This window comes from Pongo pygmaeus, chromosome 4 (assembly GCF_028885625.2).
Source record: "Pongo pygmaeus isolate AG05252 chromosome 4, NHGRI_mPonPyg2-v2.0_pri, whole genome shotgun sequence".
Lineage (NCBI taxonomy): Eukaryota > Metazoa > Chordata > Mammalia > Primates > Hominidae > Pongo > Pongo pygmaeus.
The window spans coordinates 42953356-42971393 of NC_072377.2; the positions used below are offsets into that span (position 1 = coordinate 42953356).

Sequence of the window (18038 nt, forward strand, 5' to 3'; positions counted from 1 at the left end):
TGACTCATGGAGAAGGTAGCATTTTAGCATTTAGGGTCTTAAAATGGGCTTGTTTCAAAACTTATTATGACATGAGTTATATGGAACATTTTATATTTGCTAATTGGGTAGAACCCGCAATTCAGCAGGTCATTTTCAATATTTCTATATGTTGCTACTAATGTTAGGGAAAGCTTATTTGAGCAGCAGAGTGAAGACTACAACCTCCATTTTCCACTTTAACCTAATTTTCTTGCCATTATGCCATACTACCTTTCAACTAGTAAAGTATGGGTTATCATATTACTGTTCATATTTTTTCACTTGCCAAATTTTGGAGTCTATCGAAAAATCACATTAACAAAAATAAACCTGCCATCTCCCACTCAGAAAAAAAAAAGCAGATGAGGCAAAGTTGGCAGTGGATTCACTTTCAAACTATTACTGAACAACATTCAAAAATTCTAATAATTAACATTTCTGAACACTGACTTTAAGCAAAGATCTCCATTAAGCACCTTATAAATGCATCACTTTCATTTAATAATCACAACCGTCCTAAGAGGCAGGCTTCTTTTTTTTTTTTTTTTTTTTTTTTTGACGAGTCTTGCTGCTGTGGGTCTCCGCTGGAATGCAATGGTGCGATCTCGGCTCACTGCAACCTCCCCCTCCCGGGTTCCAGCAATTCTCCTGCCTCAGCCTCACAAGTAGTTGAGATTACAGGAGCCTGCTATCACTCCCGGCTAATTTTTGTATTTTTAGTAGAGACGGGGTTTCACCATGTTGGCCAGGCTGGTCTCCAACTCCTGACCTCAGGTGATCCACCCCTCTCGGCCTCCCAAAGTGCTGGGATTACAGGCGTGGGCCACAGCGCCCGGCAGAGGCAGGCATTATAATTAATCTCTTATACAGATGAAGATGCTTAGGTGCATGAAATTAAGAACTTACCCACTATCACCCACGGAAAAAGAGAAGAGTTGGGGTTTGAATCCACGCAAGAGCCCACGCCCTTAATCATTAACCATATCTATTAACTGGCTCTGGAATTTTAAAAGCCAATTTTATAAGTTACAAAAATAGATATGGATAATTATTTATTCAGTGGAGCTGACTCACAATTCAGAACACCCAATGTGATTTATTCTTTGGTTGGGGAAACAATTATTGATCCGGTGTTGATTCGTGTTCTGGAAACCACATGAAAATACCTAAGCAGCCGCAGATGCTGAGCGGAGCTGGGCCAAGTTGGTAAGAACTGCTGGTGGTAGGAGCTCCAGCATAGCGCACAGGGCGGGCCCAGAGAAAGGAGGGCCCATTGTTGGGGGATTCGGCTTCCGGAGGAGGGGACAACATTCAGGAGTGTACCAGGCCCCAGAGGCAGCGGCAAGGGAGACTGTGGGGAACTGGGAGCAACAGCAGGTACACTCCAAACTCTATTGACGGTTCGAAATTCCCGCTTTCTGCATAGAGATGCTTTTCTTCGTATTTCCTTACAGTGCTCTGGGTCCATTACAGGCTTTTCTTTTCAGACACTTCTCTCACATCCGCGGGTCCTCGGCCCCCATCCTTTATTTTTGCTAGGCCGCTAAGGACGCTAGAAAGCGATTCGAAACTCGCGCTTTTTCCATAGAGATGCTTTTCTTCGTATCTCCTTACAGTGCTCTGGGTCCATACAGGTTTTTGTCTCAGGCACTTCTCTCACATCCACGGGTCCTCGGCCCCCATCCTTTATTTCTGCTAGGTCCCTAAGGACACTAGGATGCCGGGGAGGGAGCCAGTGGACCCAGGCTTCAGGACTGAGGGTGAATTCTTGCGGGGAGGTGAGGAGGAAAGAGGAGGGACCAGAGCGTGGGGCAGGCGAGTGGCGAAGGACCAACTGTGTGGGGTAGGGAAGAGGACGAGCCCCGGGACTCAAGCCAGCAGACAGGAGGACCCAAAAGGAAACGGAACTGTCACTCTCCTGTGGGGATGGTTGAAGCCAGCGGGCAAGAGGACAAAGAAGGAAATGGGACTTTCCCTTGCCTGTGGGGACGGTTGAAGCTGAGCCTCGAAGGTCACAAATCAGTCTCTGCTGCTCACTAAGGAATTTGACAAGCACTGAATCACCAGCTTGACACCGAATTTCACAGGGCAAGACCATATTCACTGAAAGGATCTTGACCTAAGAAATCAGAAGAGCAGGCAATGAAGATACCTAGAAATGAATTGCCTGGCTCTGCCAGTACGGCAAAAGGGATATCATGCAATGATAGCAATGGAATATTAGTGATGGTTTTATAAGGAAATAACAGGGTCTTCTTTGGGGGAAGGAGTTGAGAGAAAATCAAGCTCAAATTTAAATGCATTTATTTCAAGAGCCAGATTCTGAGACAAAACCCTAGTAAAACCTTTTTTATTTAAAAGGTTAGGTACCAAAAAAAAAAAGTTGAGGGTGGAGGGAGTTTCCATTAACTACTTCAGATTACCATGTAGCACTATTAAAGAATAACAGTACTATCAAATAGCAATTATTTTTAATTTTACTCCAAAAGGAATTTTACTGTATCATGGGAGGCTATTAACAAATATTTTTCTGCTGTAAGGATCAAGTTTTAACTATTTAAGGGATTTTATATGTAGTTGTACTTGCATATGTCATACATAAGATAATAATTCGAGATAATAATTCAAGAAACAAAATATACAGCTAAAATTCTCTGAGATTTAAAAACCATTAATAATGCTAATGCAAAATAATATTTCAAAAGAAGAAAATGAGATATCTTGATGAAGTAACATATTGTCAAGCAATATCTGTTTTGGTTAACTTCCTTTTAAACAATAATATGCCCCCAAATTGCTTTGAGTAACTACATCAGGAATTTTACTTACATTTTACTTTGGACTAGTTACCGCTTTCACACACCATACATTGGTTCATGTTTTTTCCTCAACTTAACATCCCTGAATTTCAAACTTGTATTTTCCCTTTCTTCTTTGCTATAGAAAAATCTAAAGACAAGTGTCTCATACTTGTTTATATTACATCTGAAGATGTAAACTCATCCAGTCAGAATGGATAAATTGACTTTTGCAAAGTAGCCAGCATTTACATTCTGGGATTCTGAAGAATTTTTTATGATTGATTTCATAGGACTAAAACTGAAACTCTTATTCTTCAGCAGTTAGCTGGCTATCCCCAAAGGTTAATCCCTTATACAAAATTACAAGACAATAGAAATGCAGAGAGATTGCTTTGAGCACATTAATTTCCATGCATCTTTTATTTACCAGTTTACCAAACAAAATATAAGAAATAAGCATAACAGCAGAAAACATTTGTGACATGATAGTTAAACAAGTATTTTTAACATCTTAAATTAATATGTTACAGTTAAAAGTAACATCTTACAGTTAAAAGTCATGCCTCAGATTTAATATTGCATTAGCTTTTAATGCAGTAAAGAAACAAATATAAGTAAGTCAACTGGGGTGTGGGTGGTAAGGAGTGGAAAAGACAATGCATTTGACCACTGTTAATATTGGTTATAACAAAAATTCTCTGAGTGCAATGGAGCCCAACTAGGTGCCCTATGAGTTGAATATAGAAATGTTAGTATTTGAGCTATGAACACTATTGTGATGCTTTAGATCTTATTTATTTATTTAACACTATCTACTGTTTACTACTTTCAGGCATGGACCAAAGCAGTGAAGGATGTATGAAAAAGATTAGCAGTGTGAATCTTGACAAACTTATAAATGACTTCTCACAGATAGAAAAGGTATGTAAAGATAGAAAACAATTCTACTATATAGGGATACATGGAACAGATTTTGCCAAGGGAAGAAGTTGGGAAGAAAGAAAAATATACCAAAAAATGATCAAGATAATAATATATTTTGCTATGCTCCTCTCTCTCATTTTAAAACTCCATGTTTAAAATATATCTGGCTTGGATTCATTTGTACTAATATATCAAAATGTCCCTATGACAGGGGAACAAATAATTTATGTACTTTTGCCAAAGTCAAACAGAAAATACATATAGTAGTCCCCTTATCTGAGGTTTTGCTCTCTACAGTTTCAGCCACCTGAGGTCAACAGTGGTCCAAAACTATTAAATGGGAAATTCCCAAAATAAACAATTCATAAATTTTAAATTCTGCACCATTCTGAGTAGCACGATGAAATCTTCCATTGTCTCTCTCAGTCCTGCCCAGGATGTGATTCATCCTTTTGACCAGTGTATCCATGTTGTATTATAGACCACTTGTCTGTTAGTCACTTGGTAGCCACCTCGGTTATCAGAAGGGTGAGTACAGTACAATAAGATAATTTCAGAGACAGAGACCACATTTATGTAAATTTTACTACAGTATATTACAATTGTTCTATTTTATTATTAGTTATTGTTATTAACCTCTTACTGTGCCTAATTTATAAATTAAACTTTATCATAGTTATGTATGTAGAGGTAAAAACATACTATATATAGGGTTCAGTACTATCTGTGGTTTCAAGCATCCACTGGAGGTCACGAACATATCCTTCCATGGATAAAAGGGAATTGCTATACTTGAAAGCCTACATTGTCCAGGCAGGGCACGGTGGCTCACTCTTGTAATCCTAGCACTTTGGGATGCCGAGGTGGGTGGATCACGAGGTCAGGATATCGAGACCATCCTGGCTAACACGGTGAAACCCCGTCTCTACTAAAAATACAAAAAATTAGCCGGGCGTGGTGGCGGGCTCCTATAGTCCCAGCTACTCCGGAGGCTGACGCAGGAGAATAGCGTGAACCCGGGAGGCGCAGCTTGCAGTGAGCCGAGATCACGCCACTGCACTCCAGTCTGGGCGACAGAGCGAGACTCCGTCTCAAAAAAAAAAAAAGAAAGCCTACATTGTCCATAAACTCAGGAATGGTTTTAGTAAACATTGAAGTAAATGTATATTTCAGTCTGTTCTTATAACTACTCATTTTTTAGTATTTCCTCTTCTATCTGTTCCATTTTCCTTCTTTTTTGCCTAAAAGCAAAGCCATTTAAAGTCTGTCTCCCCAACTCTGGACAAATGGTAGACCAAACCTACAAGTGTATATTGGGTTTATCCTCCCTCCTCTGCCTTCAATAGCTGTTGAAAAATGTAGGTGGTTAAATGAAAGAATTGGGAAGTGACTTTGTGAAGCAAGAGTGGGAGGGAGGCTAATATCTACTTCTGTTTTCTCTTCTTTTCTTATAATTCTTTTCTATTCCTTCTTTTCCTCAGCACACATACACAAATGTCATAATGAAAGAATTTTTATGATCATGCGTATTTTGAAGTAACATTATGAGCTTTTTTTAAACGTGAAGTTAAGTGTTCTTAACCGAGTGATTCCTAACATAATAAGAGATAAAAGAGAAAGGAATAAGAAGCATTTTTGGTGGGAAAGGAGTTAGTGCAATGATTTTGGAAATTAATTTAGAAATATCTGTCATATTCTCAAACACTTTAAATAAGAAATAATTGTTCATTTTTGAGGTGATGATGGTATTGTGGCCATATTTTGAAAGAGTCATCTCTTGGAGATACATATGGATGGTAATATTAATAGATGAAATAACATAGTGTCAGAGAGTTGCTTTGAGATCAATTCAAAAGTGGTGAGACTAGGGCGGTGGATGGAGATACAGATGATATAAGACTGTTCATGAGTTGATTCTTGAAGCTATTTGAAGAGTATATGGAGGCTTATTATACTATTCACAAAAATACCCAAGAGATATGGTCAAGAATGTTTAACCATTACAAAAAGTAGAATATGGCCTCTCTCTCTCTCTCTCAATAAGAGACTGGTTAAATAAATTACAGCATATTCAAAAGTGAAACTCAATGTAGCTGTTAAAAAGAATGAGGTAGGCCAGGTGCGGTAGCTCACGCCTGTAATCCCAACACTTTGGGAGGCCGAGGCAGGTAGATTGCCTGAGCTCAGGATTTTGAGACCAGCCTGGGCAACATGGTGAAACCCTGTCTCTACTAAAATACAAAAAGTTAGCCGGGTGTGGTGGCGTGCCCCTATAATCCCAGCTACTCAGGAGGCTGAAGCAGGAGAACTGCTAGAGCCCAGGAGGCAGAGGTTGCAGTGAGCCAAGATTGCTCCACTGCACTCCAGCCTGGGCGACAGAGTGAGACTTCATCTCAAAAAAAAAAAAAAAAAGAATGAGGTAGATCTATGTGGGTTTACATGACATCATCTCCCAGATAATAGTACTAAGTGGAATAGCCAAGGCACAGAACAGAATATAATATGATTTCTTTCTATAGCTGTACAGTCATAAAATATTTTGGAAACATATATAAGGAATTGTTAACCATGGGACTGAGAGTTGAATAGTTGGAAAGAAAGTGGTTCAAGTTAGGTCATATTTTTACTTTTCATTTATAACTGCTAGTCTGTTTTAATATTTTACCATGTTACTTTTTAATTTGAAAATATATTGGGAAGTGGGCTTATTTAAAATATAGTCATATATTGCTCAATGACAAGGATATGTTCTGAGAAATGCATTATTAGGCAATTTTGTCATTGTGTGAATGTTATAGAGTATATTTACGCAAACCTAAATGGTGTAGCCTATTACACACCTAGGCTTTATGGTATAGCCTACTGCTCCTAGGCTACAAACCTGGACAGCATGTTACTGTACTGAATATTGGAGGCAATTATAACATAATGGTAAGTATTTGTATATCTAAACCGAGAAAAGGTAGAGTAAAAATATGGTATAAAAGATAAAATTGTTACACTTGTATAGGGCAGCTCCATTATAATCTTGTGGCACCACTGTTATATATGCAGTCTGTTCTTGATCAAAATGTCTTTATGCAGTACATGACTGTATATGTATTTTTTATTAGACTTTCAAATATTAAGTGGTTTGTATTTTCATTAGTCTGCATATACTTAATAAAAAATTAAACTAGCAGCATTGATTTGTTAATAATAAGTATTCTATTTCTTCTACAGAAAATGGTGGAAACCAATGGAAAGAATAATATACTGGATATTCAGTTGGAAAAGAGTAACTGTCTATTAAAAGTAATGCAAGCAAAGGAGGTCTCAATTAAAGAAGGTTAGTTATTTGCTGCCTGAGGAATGCTAATTCTAATGAAAGTGTTTTTCAGTTCAACAGTGATTAATATTACACCATATATTTGTAAAGTGTTTTAAGTCCACATAGAATTTTCCAAACTATCATCTCATTTATATCCTTATTATAGCCGTGAAAGACATGTAAGACGGGTATTATTACTCTACCTCACCAATGAAGAAACATAGAATGAGACAAGTTAAATAATCTTTCTGAGACTGCTCAACTTTCTGAGGCCAATAAGAAATGGCCAATTGAAGTCTCAATACAGGCCTATAAAAACCATAGGGAAAAAAATTAAGTTGAATTTCTACCTTATAATTACATCAAAATAAATGTCAAATGTGTCAAAAATTTGTGTTAAAAATGAAGCTGTACACATATATTGATTTGCCCTGCCAACTGAGAGAGCCTAGAGGCAATAATACCCCACTGACATTAAGCATACCTGGTTCCCAGATCTTGGTTCCTTATACCATTCTCTAATAAAAGGAACCAAGGTTTTTTGAGACATGGCTGATTATAGCACTGGGGCAGGAAATATGCACGATAAGCCTCAAGCATCTTGTAAGGGCAGAAAGTAAGAAAGTCCCCAAAAAGAAAAAAACAAACAAAAAAAAGCACCCCACAGTGATGGGAGTTTGTTAAAAGTGAGACAAAAGCCAACTGAAAGAGCCAAAGCTGGAACAACGTGAGCTAGCCCAAAGTATAAAATAAACATCCATAAATCCTTACTGATATAAATAAATGATTTAATAAATAAACAATTGGGGAAGAAGAGATACATATTCTGTGCAGAAGAATTACAAATGACTTTTGTAGATATTTTGCCCTCAAGGAGGAAGAGCATGGCTCCACACTCATTAATCGTGGGCTCAGTGTAGTCACTTTCTTTACTATAGTGAAGACACAGTATGGAAAGGGTGAGGGTAGGGGAAAAGTAACTACAAAGTGGAGAAGCCTGACAAATACTACCTCAGCTACATGATCAAGATCAACATAAATTGTTATATCATATTGATAGTATATACTCTTGATAAGATACAATAAAGATGGCACTTCTGAGGTCTTTCTCCCCAAAACCCATAACACTAGACTAATCATGAGATAAATATCAGAAAAATTCTCATACAGAGACATTACAAAATACCTCATCAGTATTTGCAAAACTGTCAGAGTCATCAAAACTAAGGAAACTCTGAGAAATTATCACAGCCAAGGTTTGAAGATATAGCCCTAAAAAGTAAAGTTTATTAAAAGTTAAAAAGATGAAACCACAGAAAAACTAGAAGAGAAATGTAGGGTTTTTATTTTTATAATGGAGAAGGACTTTATAAGTGTATGATACAGCATATAGAAACAATGAAAGAAAGATTTGTACTTTTGACTCTAAAAAACTAATAAACTTTTTGGAGCAGTTTTAGGTTTACAGAAAAAAATTGAGTGAAGGTACAGAGAGTTTCCATATACTCTCTCACCCCACCACTTCCCTATTATTAATATCTTGCATTAGTGTGGTACATTTGTTACAGCAGATGTGCCAACTGATCCACTATTATTAACTAAATTTCAGCCAGGCATGGTGGCTCACACCTGTAATCCCAGCACTTTTGGAGGCCGAGGAGGGTGGATCATGAGGTCAGGAGTTCAAGACCAGACTGTCCAAGATGGTGAAACCCCGTCACTACTAAAAATGCAAAAATTAGCCGGGCATGGTGGCAGGCGCCTGTAATCCCAGCTACTTGGGAGGCTGAGGGAGGAGACTTGCTTGTATATTCAAACATTTAAAGGAGAAATAATACCAATCCTACTCAAACTGTTCCGAAAAATAGAGGAGGAGGAGAGAATACTTCCACACTCATTCTACAAGGCTGATATTACCCTGATACCAAAATCAGACAAAGACACATAAAAAAAAATAATAACTACAAGCTAATATCTCTGATGAATACTGATGTAAAAATCCTCAAAGTACTAGCAAACCAAATTCAACAATACATTAGAAAGATCTTTCATCATGACCAAGTGGGATTCATCCCTTGGATGCAAGGATGGTTCAACATATGCAAATCAACCAATGTGTTACATCATATCAACAGAATGAAGGCTAAAAATTATATGACCATTTCAATTGATGCTGAAAAAGGATTTGATAAAATTCAACATTCCTTCATGATAAAAACCCTCAAAAAACTGAGATAGAAGAAACATAACTCAACATAATAAAAGCAATATATGACAGACCCAAAGCTAGTACCATACTGAATGGGGAAAAACTGAAAGCCTCTCCTCTAAGATCTGGAACATGACAAGAATGTCCACTGTCACCACTGTTATTCAACATAGTACTGGAAGTCCTAGCTAGAGCAATTAGACAAGAGAAGGATATAAAGGGCATCCAAACTGGAAAGGAAGAAGTCAAATTATTCTTGTTTGCAGATGGTATGGACTTACAATTGGAAAAACCTGAAGACTCAACAAGAAAACTATTAGAATAAACAACTTCAGTAGAGTTGCAGAATACAAAATCAACATACAAAACTCTGTAACATTTTTATATGCCAACAGTGAACAACCTAAAATAGAAATTTAAAAAGTAATCCCATTTACAATAGCTACAAATAAAATTGAATACCTAGGAATTAACCAACAAGTGAAAGATCTCTATAATGAAAACTGTAAAATACTGATGAAAGAAATTGAAGAGGACACCAAAAAATGGAAAAATATTCCATGTTCTTGGATTGGAAGAATCAATATTGTTAAAATCCCCATACTACTCAAAGGAATCTACAGATTCAATGCAATGCCTATCAAAATACCAGTGGCATTCTTCAAAGAAACAGAAAAAACGATCTGAAAATTTGTGTTGAACCACAAAAGACCCAGAATAGCCAAAGCTGTCCTAAGCAAAATGAAAAAAACTGGAGGAATCATATTACCTGACTTCAAATTATACTACAGAGCTACAGTAAGCAAAACAGTATGATACTGGCATAAAAACAGACACATAGACCAATGTAATAGAATAGAGAACCCATGAACAAATCCACACATCTATAGTGAGCTCATTTTTGACAAAGATGCCAAGAACATACACTGGGGAAAAGACAGTCTCTTCAATAACTGGTGCTGGGAAAACTGGATATTCATATGCAGAAGAATGAAACTAGATTCCTGTCTCTCACCATATACAAAAATAAAATCAAAATGGATTAAAAACTTAAATCTAAGACCTCAAACTATGAAACTGTTACAGGAAGACATCAGGGAAGGTCTCCAGGACATTGGTCTGGGCAAAGTCTCCAGGACATTGGTCTGGGCAAAGATTTCTTGAGCAATAACCCACAAGCACAAGAAACCAAAGCAAACACAGACAAATGGGATCACATCAAGCTTAAAAGCTTCTACACAGCACAGGATACAATCAACAAAGTGAAGAGACAACCCACAGAATGGGAAAAAATATTTGCAAACTACCCCTCTGACAAGGGATTAATAACTAGAATGTATAAGGAGCTCAAACACCGCTACAGGAAAAAAATCTAATAATCCAATCCAAAAATGGGCAAAAGATTTGAATAGACATTTCTCAGAAGAAGACATACAAATGGTAAACAGGCATATGAAAAGGTGCTCAACATCATTGATCATCAGAGAAATGCATATCAAAACTATAATGAAAGCTCATCTCATCCCAGTTACAATGGCTTATATCCAAAAGAAAGGCAATAACAAATGCTAATGAGGATGTGGAGAAAAGGGAACCCTCGTACACTGTTGATGGGAAGGTAAATTAGTACAATCACTATGAAGAACAGCCTGAAGGCTCTTTGAAAAACTGAAAATAGAGCTACCATAGGACCCAGCAATTCCACTGCTGGGTATATACACAAAAGAAAGGAAATCAGTATGTCAAAGAGAGATCTGCACTCTTTGTTGCAGCACTGATTACAATAGCCAAGATTTGGAAGAAACCTAAGTGTTCATCAACAGATGAATGAATAAAGAAAATGTGGTACTTGTACACAATGGAGTATTATTCAACCATAAAAAAGAATGAGATCCTGCCATTTGCAACAACATAGATGCAACTGGAGATCATTATGTTAAGTGAAATAAGCCAGGCACAGAAAGACAAACATCATATGTTCTCATTTATGGGATCTAAAAGTCAAAACAATTAAACTCGTGGACATAGAGAGTAGAAGGATGGTTACCAGAGTCTGGGAAGGGTAGTTGGGGGCTGGAATGGAGGTGGGGATGGTTAATGAGTATAAAAAAAATAGAAAGAATGAATAAGACCTACTATTTGTTAGCACAGTAAGGTGACTACAGTCAATAATAACTTAATTGTACATTTTAAAGTAACTTAAAGAGTGTAACTGGATTGTTTATAACTCAGTTGATAAATGCTTGAGGGGATAGATACGCCATTCTCCATGATGTGCTTATTTCACATTGCGTGCCTTTATCAAAACATCTCATGTACCCCATAAATATATACACCTACTATGTAACCACAAATTTAAGAAATACAATTTTATTTGTTCTAAATCTAATGTCCTTTCTGCTGGATAGTACTTAGCAAAAAGCATAAGTTGTCATAAGAATGACAACTTAAGGAGCCAAGTGTGTAATAATTCACTTAGGAAGGAAGGGCAAACTACACATGATCAAATAAAGAAAATGTGATACTTATACACAATGGAGTATTATTCAACCATAAAAAAGAATGAGATCCTGCCATTTGCAACAACATAGATGGAACTGGAGATCATTATGTTAAGTGAAATAAGCCAGGCACAGAAAGACAAACATCGTATGTTCTCATTTATGGGATCTAAAAGTCAAAACAATTAAACTCGTGGACATAGAGAGTAGAAGGATGGTTACCAGAGTCTGGGAAGGGTAGTTTGATCAAAAACAACAAAGAATGATATATGGACATTTTATTTTCTACATTTGATGCCAGCCAGATAAATAATTTTTGCCAGTTGAAGATAGTAATAATATTAGTATTGAGAATCAAGTACTGCAGAAAACTCTTTACATGTATAATTGCTTTTAATATTTGCAACTATTGTATGAAATACATATTAATATTCATATTTTTGGTTAATCTTAGAGCCCATATTTGAGCTCAAAATGATTATTGATTTACTAAATTATATAGTATAAGAAATAGCTTAATATTCTGACCTCTGGTTTTTAGGAAGAATTTAATAGGCCAGCATTTTCAAATTACACAGTAAAGTCCAACAACAACAACAACAAAAACAACAAACAGTGTGGATTAAATTTTGCAAAGAGAATTAAAAGCCATTATTCAAAATTAGTGAATGGTATTCTCGTGAAGAATTTATCCAGGTTCCATTGTAGAAAAATGTGGTGAGAGAGCCACCTTGTGTTTAAATTTTGAAAATACACATTTTTGAAACATTCAGTTGCAGGGTTCTGTTTTCAATTTACGGATTACTGAAGTAACTTCAGCTACTACATTCTATGAATCACTGGATTCATTACTCTAAAAGGCACAAAGATAAGTGATGGCAGAGTCTGTCTATGCCTTTAATTTTTGAATTCTATCAGCTAGCACAGTGACACTCATGAAGCAGATTCTCAGCTAATTTCTGTCAAATGTAATTTAATCGTTATTCTCTTACTGGGAAATAGCAAGATAGAGAAAATGGAGGATGAGGGGAACTTTGAATAGGTGGTGGGGATGGTAGGGAGAGCAGGGAGGAGTGAAGAGCCACAATAGCAGAACCTTATAGCATCATAAAGCTTTAAACTTCTGCAAAATACTTTCATTTCTATCAGCATAGTTGAAAAAGTACATGAGACTGAGTGCAGAATCTCTAATTAAAAGGTGAAAATTTTTGAATTCTCCCTTCACAGTATTGGTTCTTTCATTCAGTCGACAAAATATATGTTATTTTCATACCAGAGATTCTCTACTTACCCCTTATCTGCTTCAGCTTACTGTGATATTACCTATCAACCCAATAATCACTGAACAAATATTTGTGGATTGCCTACTATGGACCACAAGTGTTCTAAACAGTAGGAAGCAATGGTAAGCAAAACAAAAAATAGTCTCTGCTGTTGTAGCCCTAATAGCCAAGTGGATTTCTAAAGTAATAGAAATTACCACTACTATTGCTGTCCATCGTGGCTGTTGCTGGTGGCTACTAATATTATAGTCAAGGCTTGGATGCACATGTCAAGGCTCTAATATTTGCAATGAAACTTCTATCTTCTATTATGTTAGCAGCCATTGGAAGCAAAGTTGCTGAAGCCTTGGAACACTACTTACTGAGTTTTTACTCCTTTTATTGCTAATCTCTTGGTCTAAGACTCAAGCCTAAGTACTAAGAGGACAGACTGGAAGATAGAGTAAGAAAAGCATTGTCTTATACCACACAATTGTACCACACATTGTCTTATACCAAAACAATATAATTTGACCCCCTTTCCTTAGGATGTTCTTTCATGGAAAATTTGCATGGACATACTTCTTACAGTTCCCCAGACGCACGCAGGTGTGCCTTACCACTTGGGGCAGAGATTGCTTAGGCACATGGTAGGATCCATACTATTCTGTGCTTTAGGAAAGTCATTACCAAGTTTTGAAATTCATTTGGCTTAATGAGTGAGTTAAAAGTAAAGGCTCACACCTATAGTCCCAGCACTTTAGGAGACCAAGGCGGGGTGGATCACCTGAGGCAGGTGGATTACTTGAGGTCAGGAGTTCGAGACCACATGGCCAACATGGTGAAACCCCGTCACTACAAAAATATACAAAAACTAGCCAGGCATGGTGATGCGTGCCTGTGATCCCAGCTGCTCAGGAGGCTAAGGCAGGAGAATCGCTTGAGCCTGGGAGGCGGAGGTTGCAGTGAGCCAACATCATGCCACTGCACTTCAGCCTTGATGACAGGGCAAGACTCTGTCTCAAAAAAAAAAAAAAAATTATATTTTTCCTTTATATAATTTTCTTTAAGGTGCTTGGCTGCTTTATTAATATCTTGTAATTTCAAATTAAATATTATTATTATTTTTATTTTTAGAGACAGGGTCTTGCTCTGTCACCCAGGCTGGAATGCAATGGCGTGAGCATAGCCCCCTGCAGCCTTGAACTCTTGGGTTCAAATGATCCTCCTGCCTCAGCCTCTTGAGTCAATAGGACTACAATGCACACATCACCATGCCTGGCTTAAATATTATATTATTTTAATAATTTCAACTGAGAGAATAATTCCAAAATGAAAGCAAGGGATTTTAAAATAAATTTATCTTTTATGTTTTAGAATGTGCTACTCTTCATAATATAATAAAAGGGCTACAACAGACCATTGAATATCAACAGAATTTAAAAGGTAAGTTAGAAAAAAAAGTAAAATCTAAAAAAGCATTGTGCATTTGAGCACCTTTAAAAATAGGAAGTTTTTACATTGTTGATAATGTTTCAATTTATCAGCTAAAAGAGGACTCCTTACTACTAAAAAATACTTTCCTAGATGATTATGAAATAAGAAATGTTATGCTGAACAGAACAATTCAGTCATGTTCTATCTGATAGTGACATAAAGGGATGTTTTATATAGGTCATATAGTTATTACCTTCAAAAGTTTAGAACTCTATTTATTCTCAGTAGTATTCTTGGTCTTTAATAACCTTGTGTTCAGTTTTGAAGAGTGGATATTACTAGTTAAACCATAATTTTTTATTTAAACCACAGTGATAGTTTACCATTTAATTTTTTTGTCATAGACTAAGACTATATTTGTGCAAGTGAAGTCAACACATTCAGCTTATCTTATTTGTAACAATCATGTTAATCAAACAGGCCTACCATTCACAAAACAGACCAACCAAGTATTTTCTGCTGTTCTGACTCAGCTGTGATGGCTGTGAGATTTTCTTCTACTATATCAGAGACTAGACTAAATTGCCTTAAAGGCCCCTTCCACATAAAACTCACATCAAATAAGCATTTCTCATCTTAGACCTCTGCCTTTATTTTAAAACAAGCACCTTATATATGTGAGATAAAATATTGATCTTATATGTGATTCCTGTAATTTGGAGTGTTAAAAAGGGGCACTCATGCTCCTATTTCAATGCCAGGGCTCAAAACAACTTTTCCCTTCCTTGTGACTAAAATACAACACCCAGCTGGGTTCTCTATTCTGTTCCATAATCTACATGTCTGGTTTTTTTTTTAACAGTGCTATACTGTTCTGATTATTGTAGCTCTACAATATATTTTGAAATTAGGTAGTGCAATGGCTCCAGGTTTGTTGTTTTTACTCAAGATTGCTTGGGCTATTTGAGGTCTTTTGTGATTCCATATGGATTTCAAGATTGTTTTGTCTACTTCTGTAAAGGATGTCATTGGCATTTTGATAGCGATTGCATTAAATATGCAGATCATTTTAGATAGTATGGACATTTTAACAATATTAATTCTTCTAATCTATTTATCTGTGTCTTCTTTCATTTCCTTCATCAATGTTTTATTACTTTCAGTGTACAAGATTCTCACCTCCTTTGGTTAATTCTTAAGTATTTTTATTGCCATTGTGAATAGGATTGTTTCTTAATTTCCTTTCCAGATATTTTGTAATTTGTATATAGAAATGTGATCAATTTTTATATGTTGATTTTGTATACTGCAACTTTACTGAATCTGTTTATTAGTTCTAATAGGTTTTCTAAGTATATAGTCATGTCATCTGCGAATATAGATCATTTTCTTCTGTTCTGATTTGGATGCCCTTTATGTCTTTCTCTTTCCTAATTGCTCTAAGATTTCCAGCACTATGTTGAAAAGAAGAGGCAAAAATGCTAAACACACTTCTGAACAATCATTGAGTCAAAGAATAAACCAAAGGAATTTTAAAAGTATCTGAGACAAATGAAAACACAATATACCAAAACCTATAGGATACAGCAAAAGACATTTTAATGGGGAAGTTTATGGCTGTAAAGCCTAAATTTAAAAGGAAAAAATATATATATCCAATAAGTAATCTATCTTTACACCTCAAGGAACTAGAAAAAGAATAACAAATTAAGCCCAAAGGTAATCAAAGGAAAGAAATAATGAAGATTATAGGCTAAATCAATCAAATAGAAAATAAAAAACAACAGAAAATTTAACAAAACTAGGAGTTTGGTTTTTTTTTGAAAAAATAAACTAAATTGACAAATGCTTGTCTACACTGAAAAAAAAAGAAAGATGTCAATAAATAAAAGCAGAAATGAAAGAGAAGATGATACAACTGATATCCTAGGGGGCATGAGGAGGATAATAAGGGACTATTAAGAGCAACTATATGCCACCAAACTGGATAACCTAGAAGAAATAGTCAAATACCTAGGAATATACAACCTGCCAAAACTGAGTCAGAAATAGTCGGAACACACCAATAACAAATAAGGAGATTGAGTAAATAATCAAAAATCTCCCACCAAAGAAAAGCCCAGGATGAGGTGGTTTCATGGGGAATTCTATTAAACACTCAAAGAAAAAGTAATACCACTTTTTCTTAAACTCTTTCAAAAAATGAAAGCAAAGGGAAAACTTCCAAACTCATCCTATGAGGCCAGCATCACCCTGACACCAAAATCAGACAAAGACACTGCAAGGAAAGAAAATTACATCCCAATATCCCTGATAAACACAGACTCAAAAATCCTCAATAAAATACTATCAAATAAAATTCAACAGCCCATTAAAAAGATCATATATCCTAACCAAGTGGGATTTATCCCTGGGATGCAAGTATGGTTCTGTATACACAGATCAATCAATGTGATACACCATATGCTTTCTGTTTATTATCATAATGAATAGAAAAAAACACATGAACACCTCAATCGATACAGAAAAAAACATTTGACAAAATTCAACATCCACTCATGATTAAAACTCTCACGAAATAGGCATAGATAGAGAAGATAATAGGCATCGAAGGATCTTGCCTTAACACAATAAAGGCCATAGATGAAAAGCTCACAGCTAACATCATAATCAATGGGAGAAAACAGAAAACTTTCTCTTTAAGATCCAGTACAAGGCAAGTACAAGTTTTAAAATAGCCTTTCTTGGCCGGGCGCTGTGGCTCACGCCTGTAATCCATATCCTGGCCAACATGGTGAAACCCCGCCTCTACTAAAAAAAATACAAAAATTCGCTGGGTGTGGTGGCGCATGCCTGTAATCCCAGCTACTCGAGAGGCTAAGGCAGGAAAATCACTTGAACCAGGGAGTTGGAGGTTGCAGTGAGCCGAGATCGCACCACTGCACTCCAGCCTGGCTGCAGAACGAGACTCCGTCTCAAAAAATAAAAAAATAAAATAGCCATTCTTAAAAATGAATATTGTATGATGTCTCTTGCAAATAAATGATGACTTATTGAGTTCACTTTCCCAATGCTTTTACAAGCCTTGATTGAGCAAGGTAATAGGTAAGAACTATCTATATTTGACCATTTTCATCCAATTGATTGCCAAGATAGTATGATTAATCTGCTTATTTAAGCTACCCAGTGGTTTCCTTTCCAATAGCTCTTTTCTCTCCTTAATAGGAAACTGTTTTTCTTTTTCAGACATTCACCCTTCATTCACTTAACCATATGTCTCAGGGGAAGCTGATCGCATTCAAGCTCCAAGGGAGTTCTTTTGGAATAATTTTCCTCTCTCCCAAGAGATGGACTATGTTCTTCTGGTTGTTATAAGAGTGTATATAATGCCTAAAATTGTTGCAGATTTCTTGTTTCTAGTCTAAAAATCATGCCAGCAGGATGATTTTGGAGGATAGCAAGAAAAGAAAACTAAAAGGATCTGTTTTTTTGGTAACATTATTGAGCTGATTAATCAATTGCCCTTTCGGTTTAAGAGACTTTTCAGTTACAATGAGATAAATGCTACCTTCC

At 36.3% G+C, this 18038-nt stretch overlaps 1 protein-coding gene across 2 annotated transcripts in view; it reads left to right on the plus strand.

Annotated features, from left to right (window-relative positions):
* The first annotated feature begins 1308 nt into the window (after positions 1-1308).
* CCDC152 (coiled-coil domain containing 152) overlaps positions 1309-18038 on the plus strand; it is a 43465-nt gene continuing 26735 nt past the window's right edge. The window contains exons 1-4 of one of the 2 annotated variants that reach the window (XM_054488751.1): positions 1322-1398; positions 3655-3743; positions 6969-7074; positions 14406-14474. In XM_054488751.1, the coding sequence (XP_054344726.1) occupies positions 3657-3743; positions 6969-7074; positions 14406-14474 (262 nt within the window). In that variant the 5' untranslated portion in view covers positions 1322-1398; positions 3655-3656. Of the gene's footprint in view, positions 1399-3654; positions 3744-6968; positions 7075-14405; positions 14475-18038 lie in introns of both variants that reach the window. The other variant, XM_054488752.1, reaches the window with a different exon arrangement.